The sequence below is a fragment of the Mercenaria mercenaria genome, chromosome 12, assembly GCF_021730395.1.
Source record: "Mercenaria mercenaria strain notata chromosome 12, MADL_Memer_1, whole genome shotgun sequence".
In the NCBI taxonomy this organism is placed as follows: domain Eukaryota; kingdom Metazoa; phylum Mollusca; class Bivalvia; order Venerida; family Veneridae; genus Mercenaria; species Mercenaria mercenaria.
In genome coordinates this window covers 53,776,736-53,784,181 of record NC_069372.1, presented here as the reverse complement: position 1 = coordinate 53,784,181, position 7,446 = coordinate 53,776,736, and the positions used below count along the sequence as shown (strand labels likewise).

The 7,446-nt window shown below is 36.0% G+C and overlaps 1 protein-coding gene across 1 annotated transcript; it reads right to left on the bottom strand.

Moving 5' to 3' along the window:
• Positions 1-792: 792 nt before the first annotated feature.
• LOC123534991 (dual specificity protein kinase shkD-like) lies at positions 793-6,188 on the bottom strand. The gene is made up of 3 exons (XM_045317497.2): positions 5,220-6,188; positions 1,506-1,585; positions 793-1,069 (listed from the first exon to the last, which is right to left on the bottom strand). The coding sequence occupies exons 1-3, from the start codon at positions 6,085-6,087 to the stop codon at positions 962-964; spliced, it is 1,056 nt and encodes a 351-aa protein (XP_045173432.2). The 5' UTR covers positions 6,088-6,188; the 3' UTR covers positions 793-961.
• Between the last annotated feature and the right edge of the window lie 1,258 nt (positions 6,189-7,446).

The window sequence follows — 7,446 nt, the reverse complement described above, 5'->3', positions numbered from 1 at the left end:
CCATATATTAACCTATACTTTCTTTCGGTCTTATAGTCTCTGCCGTGAAATGTCAGCTTAGACGATAACTATAACTGAAAGGCGCTTGAAGTTAATATATGAACCAAGTTTTACAAAATTATTCAAGGTCTTTAGGAGCGGGCACGAAAATTTAGCCGTGTCCTGGACTAGGATATTTCACCTTCAGCCGTCTCCGCGTAACGCCTGGAAGTCGGGCTCTGCACGTTTTCTCGATAATAATAATTGTCCATATATATAGAGAAGACACACGGTGTGCTTGAGTACGGAATAAGACCAGATCCGTATGCATTGATATAGATTTTGGCACCTATTCCAAGGCTTTTGGTCCCGGTAGTGAAGATAAATGTTTGATATACATGTTTTTTTCTTTTGGTAAAAATGCATATTGATAGTGCATATATTATCTTTAAAACCTCAGTCCTGCATCGATCCAAAACGTTAGAGGAAGTGACATGTGGCTGTGATGTGCAAAAATGAGATCCCGTTCTTCACAACTGTGATGATAGGAACATGTTTTTCGTACGTGTTCAGAATATAGTATCCAAGAAGTATGTCGTTACAAAGAGCTGCCTTGAAGAAGTAGGAAAAACATCAAGATGGCTAAGTGAAATCTTCAGCATTAGGCGCTGTGCGGATAAGGAGCAATCTAGTTATTAGTTTAATGTCGATTATTTCAAAGATGAACACTCTCATTTAATCAAGCAACAATTTTGCACATAATTGTGTTTTCACATTTTGTTAAAACGTTTTAAAAGAAAAAAACACACTGACTTAGTACAATTAATACTTTGTAATTTATTCATTTAATTCTGGCACATTAGCATTACACTTCTTAGCGCATACAATACAAAATACAGTTCGACACATAACTGACTGACATAATTTAGAATCCTCATAATATTCATAATTGTTTCAACCAATCGTCCATCTTGAGCAGTCATTATTTCCTGTCATTTCCTTTCCCTCGTCGCAGTGGTTGAGGATAGTCCTTATTGTTTCCCGTCATTTCCTTTTCCTCAGATGGGTTATGATAGTCACAATCATGATCCTAAAAAAATATTTAAAAAAAGGTAAAACAGAGCCTATAAAAACATATCAAAGGTAAAGGATATGATAACGTATTAAGGGTAAAGGATATAATAACATTTGAAATGCAACAGTTAGGATGAAAGATATGATAACATAATTATTGAGAGTAAAGTATATGATAACATACAAAGGATAAAGGATGTTGGATGTGATAACATATCAAGAGTAAATGATGATAAATATCAAAGTGTGAGAGATATAACATATCCAGGGTTAAAGGATATGACAGCATATATCATAGAAAAATATATGACTACATATCATTAATGCTGAAGTATATAACTGCATGATAACATATCAAAGGTAAAGGATATGACAACAAAGCTACGAATAATTCAGTGGGATAAGTCAGAAAAATTGCATTCAAGACTGATATCTTAAAGTCTACGACTTACATTTGTTTCAGAACTTCTGCTACTTAAGTGTAGAATAATATCATTAGGATCATCTACATCCGTTTCTAACCCGTTTGGTCCTGAAATTATACAAAAAAGCATCCGATCTGTCCAATGGGCAAAGCTCAAACAAAACACATGCGGTCTTTCCAAGCGACCTGTTTAATAGGTAAGTCGGCTCTGTTCAAGTTTAAACTTTAGCCAGGCTAAAGGTTAAAAATCAATGGAGGAACGTTAGTTTGTTTGTTTGTTTTGGGTTTAACGCCGTTTTTCAACAGTATTTCAGTTATGTAACGGCGGGCAGTTAACCTAACCAGTGTTCCTGGATTCTGTACCAGTACAAACCTGTTCTCCGCAAGTAAATGCCAACTTCCCCACATGATCAGAGGTAGAGGACTAATGATTTCAGACACAATATCGTTTATTAAATACTCACGGAGAACATACGCCCCGCCCGAGGATCGAATCACGACCCCGCGATCCGTAGACCGACGCTCTACCTACTGAGGTAAACGGGCGGGCAAGGAACGTCAGAGTACTGTTTTAAAACATTGTCATATATAGGATGATTGATATATTCCGCCGTAAATAGGTACTCCCTTGATTCGTCTAACGATAGAACTAGATGTGTTTCCACAGGTCACTGGTTATTTTTAATTTACAAAATCTTTGAAAATGTTGCATTTATATTAACGCTAGAAAAGGAGAAATATCTTACATGTCTGGTTGAGCAAGACAACCGTTTTCTCTACCACATAACAATGTAATATCGAAGAACTGCATGACAAGCCCTTGTAACGATTATTTTTAGACCATCAATGAGAAAAAAAAACGAATATAAGAATTGAAATCCTCCCATAGGCTATCCAATATTGATCACAGAAACAACCAGTCCGATGACCAGTCAGAGGTTCAATGTGGAAGGTTTATGTCTGTGCGTATTTGAAAAGCATGTAGTAATCATTAGAATGGAATGCTGAATGTTTAGCTTTAATGCCTTAATAATACCTTGCTAAGTCAAACGAAATTTAAAAATAAATGTAGTAGAAAATGCAAATAAACATCTTATTATTTTGTTTTATTGATATGTTTTTACAAAAATGAAACCGCACCGGATCAGTATACTGGTGTTTTCGTTATTTCTGGTGGTAAAGTTCAAAACGTCTTGAACAGCTAAAATTAATCTTCAGTAAATCTATTTTGAGATGGTCTTATTGGTTAAGAATTTGCCGATAGTCATAGCCTCAGCTGATCGCATGTAATGACATGTTGCCGTTTGACAGAAGCCCAGTAGTGGTAGCTGGATGCAGATCTCTGTGTATAGATATACTTTGTGTTGACAGATAATTAAAGATGAAATATCTTAGCTAAAATGTTGTGAGCGCTTTTTTTTTAACAAAATATTTACTTTAGTGCATTTTTTATCTCTACACATGCATATTTCAAAAATAAAAACACCCTAAAGTATCAGAACCGTGAATAATGCCGTCGCCAAACTTCCTTGAGTGTATTTTGCAGAATCAAATAAAACTTAGTCCATGTAGCTAGACAAACATCACCTCACCCCTACCAGGAATCATAGCCCACATTTCTTTCTTTCCCAAGCCTTGAAAAATTCGACTGCTGAATACCCTTCTACACCATGAACAGTCCAGCCGCGGTCTTGATGTACTTGCTAAACGGCTGGCTAATGTTTTTTTTAACCATAGCACTGCTGCTAGTTGTTCTTTATCGTTTTTCAACAACTGTGACATGACATGAGCCTCAGCTACATAGTTGTGATTGTTTGTGACGAGTATCACGTGGATGTTGATATAAAATCTACATTTTTTCGATTGTAACTTTAAACTTTGAAAGATAGATACCTAGAACAAGAGGGCCAAGATGGCCCTAGGTCGCTCGATCACCAGAGAAACACACCATAACAGTGTAAACATGTCTGACCTAGTGATTTCATGGAAACAAATATTCTGACTAATTTTCGTTAAGATGGGGACCATAAATGTGGTCTCTTGAAGTGTAAACAAGTATTTTCTTCAATTTGACCTAGTGACCTAGTTTGTAAGCCAAGGTAACCTACATTCGAACTTGACCTAGATTTGATCAAGGCAATTAATCTGACCAAATTTCATGAACCTCAATTGAAAAATACAGCCTCTTTCGCATACGAAACGTTTTTCTTTGATTTGCCCTAGCGACCTAGTTTTTGATCCCAGATAACTCGTATTCAAACTTGACCTTAATTTCATCAAGGCTATCATTTTGACCGATTTCATGAAGATCAATTGAAAAATACAGTCTCTATCGCATACACAAGGTTTTTCTTTGATTTGACCTAGTGACCTAGTTTTTGACCACAGATGATCCATATTCTAACTGGACCTAGATTTCATCAAGGCAATCATTCTGACTAGACTTTATGTATATCCAGTGTAAAATGCAGCCCCTATTGCGTACACAAAGTTTTTCTTTAATTTGAACGGGGACCTTGTTTTTGACCCTAGATGACCCATATTCAAATTCGACCTAGATTTCATCCAGACAAACACTCTGATCAAATTTCATGAAGATCCGGTGTAAAATGCAGCCCCTATTGCATACACAAGGTTTTTCTTTGATTTGATCTGGTGACCTAGGTTTTGACCCCAGATGACCCATATTCCTACCTGAACTAGATTTCATAAAGGCAAACATTCTGACCAAAATGCATGAAGGTCAATTGAAAAATACAGCCTCTATCGTATACACAAGGTTTTTCTTTGATTTGACCCAGTACCCTAATTTAATTTTTGAACCCAGATGACCCATTTTCGAACTTGGCATAGATTTCGTCAAGGTAACCTTTCTGACAAAATTTCATGAAGATCAGTTGAAAAATACAGCCTCTATCGCATACACAAGGTTTTTATTTGATTTGACCTAGTGACCTATTTTTTGACACCAAATGACCCATTTTCGAACTTGGCATATATTTCATCAAGGTAATCATTCTGACCAAAATTCATGAACCTCATTGAAAAATACAGCCTCTATCGCATACACAAGGTTTTTCTTTGATTTGACCTAGTGACCTAGTTTTTGATCCCAGATGACCCATTTTCGAACTTGGCCTAGATTTCATCAAGGTAATCGTACTGACAAAATTTCAAGAAGATCAGTTGAAAAATACAGCCTTTATCACAATATGTGATATATACAAGGTTTTTCTTTGATTTGATCTAGTGACCTAGTTTTTGACCCCAGATAACCCATTTTCAAACTCGGCTTAGAATTGATCAAGGTAATCATTCTGACAAAATTTCATGAAGATCAGTTGAAAAATACAGCCTCTATCGCATACACAAGGTTTTTCTTTGATTTGACCTAGTGACCTAGTTTTTAATCCCAGATAACCCATTTTCAAATTAGGGCTAGATTTTATCTAGGTTATCATTCTGACAAATTTTCATGAAGATCAGTTGAAAAATACAGCCTCTATCGCATACACAATCTAAATGTTGACAGACGACAGACAGACAGACAGACGACGGATATCGAGCGATCACAATAATTCACCTGAGCAGCATTGCTCAGGTGAGCTAAAAATAAAAGACGCTACTACACCCGACATTATAAATGTGCTATAAAATAATGAATAGATCTACTGTATCTTTTATCTAGTTATCTAAAAGTTAAAAAAGATTACTGTTATTTTAGAAAAGTTATTCCACTTACTGAAGTTTCCATTTTCCAATGAAGAAGTATTTGATTGATAATCCATGTTGTCCGAGTCATTGTACTCATTCTCATTGTTGTCATTGTTTTCGTTTTCATAGTCAGATTTTTCTGATGTTATGTTTTCTGCAGCGTTTCCTGTCGTGTCAGTATAGCTTTCCGTTGCTTTTGATGGCTTTACTGTAGTGGCAGCATTGCTACTTGTTGTTTCAGGTGAGATGTCTGTAGCGTCAGGTTTGTTGTCTGTAGGATTTGGTGTGATTTCCGTGGTTACAGGATCGGGCTCCCCAGGATCGCTTTCTGTTAGTGTTTTTGTAGTGACATCATTGTTAGGATTACTATTTGTTGTTTTGGGTGGGAATACTGTACTGTCTGTAATGTCTTTTGTTGTTTTAGATGGAATTACTGTAGTGTCAGGGTTGTTGTCTGTAGGCTTAGGTGTGATTTCTGTAGTAACAAGATTACTTTCTGTTGGTTCTTTTGTGGTGACATCATTGTTTTCTTTTATTTTTGGTGGTGAGGTTGAAAGAGTTCCTTCACCTTTTTCCTGTTCTTTGCTTGCGTTGTCTTCCCTTTTGAAAAGATGTTTTTCGTTAGCATTTCGCCTCTCATGCTTAAAATAGCGACTTTCCCTTTGTTCGTTGTTTCTAATTTCTGTTTTCCTCACGTTCTCATCTCCTTGAAACTTTTGGACATGGAAGTGTTTTGTACTTTTCAATGGGACCGGATCACTTCTTTTATGAAACTTCGTAAAATCTGGTCTGTTCTCTTCTTCGTTTGTATCATGATAAACAAATCTGCTGTTTATGTTAAAACAATTATCGAAAAACAGCATAAACAGCAATACTATTTTACTAAGAACTTTCATTTTTCCCCATTTTTCTATCCAAAACGTAACGTCAACATCAATGACGTCAAACGTTTGCTTTTTACAGTTACGTTGAAGTTGGCGCCATAAATTGTGATTACGCTATAATAATATCGGATCGTAAGACTACACGTACGGTCTACTCAACAGGGACAGTGGATACCTGGTACATCTGTAAATTTTAAATCAAGGACTGATAACAAGTGCTTATTGAGTGATATTTCAAGCGATACACGTGAAGAATCAACATTTCATTGTACATAGACCGGTCATGATTTGAAGAATGTTGATAGAGGTCCACTAGGCAATGCTACATACCTTGGCTCTGTGTGTTGTAGTTCAAGACAAGAAGAATGTTAAAAGTTTTCCCTTTACAACTCTATGTAAAACTAAGTTTGCCCCAGGTTGGGGCCAATTTCAACCCTAACCCTAGAGCGGAGTGAATCCAAATATTTTGAGTGTGAATATAAAGTTCATAATTATTTGCTTGCTTTTGTTGTTTAAAACAGTAGTCCTCAGTTGCTCACACTCTCACACAATACCAAGATTATAAAAAAATAAATATGGGACTATTTTTACACGTCCAGAATATGTATGTGATGCGGTCACATAGAAATAGAAGGAAAATTCAAACGACACGAGGTTTAAACTTGGTAGTTGATTTAGGGCTATACCAGTTGCTAAAGCACTGGCTAAAACGCAAAGCTAGCTGTCCAGCAGAAGAACCACTTCAGAATCTAGGTCTAGAGATCAGGTTAAGTCTTTTTTGTGTTGTCTATAATTATGCTCAGTACATCTAGAAACGCAGCGTTTGTTTCCCCTCAGTTTCTTTTTCATACTTTCCTAGTGCATGTATAATAGAAGTTTGCGTAGTAGTATTGTAAAATCGTATCATCATCCAAAACCAAAACCGAAAAAAAATCAAGTAAGTGCAGTTTTCTTTCCATGTATCAGGTTAGAAAATATCGACTGTAGACCAAGCGTAGCGTTTCTACGTAAGATACAGAAACGTTATAAGACTACTCATACTTATTTCATACTATAGAAATTTAAGAAATAATGAACGACACAGATTGTTTCATTTCATAACCTTCATACAGAAGTCCCTGGAAACCACTTGACATTCGTAGTTTACATCACAAACTGACTCTTTTGTATAGAATGAAACATAGTCTCACCCCTGATTATATCTCAAGCTGTGGTGAAAACTGCTGCATACAACTTGTGAAACGACGACATTTAGGAATTACGTACTCGTACGACACTTTACTACAATTCTTTTCTTCCATTTGCTTTAAGAGATTAGAATGATTTATTTCCTCAGTTGCAAAATTCCACTTCTTTATCTTCGTTCAAACA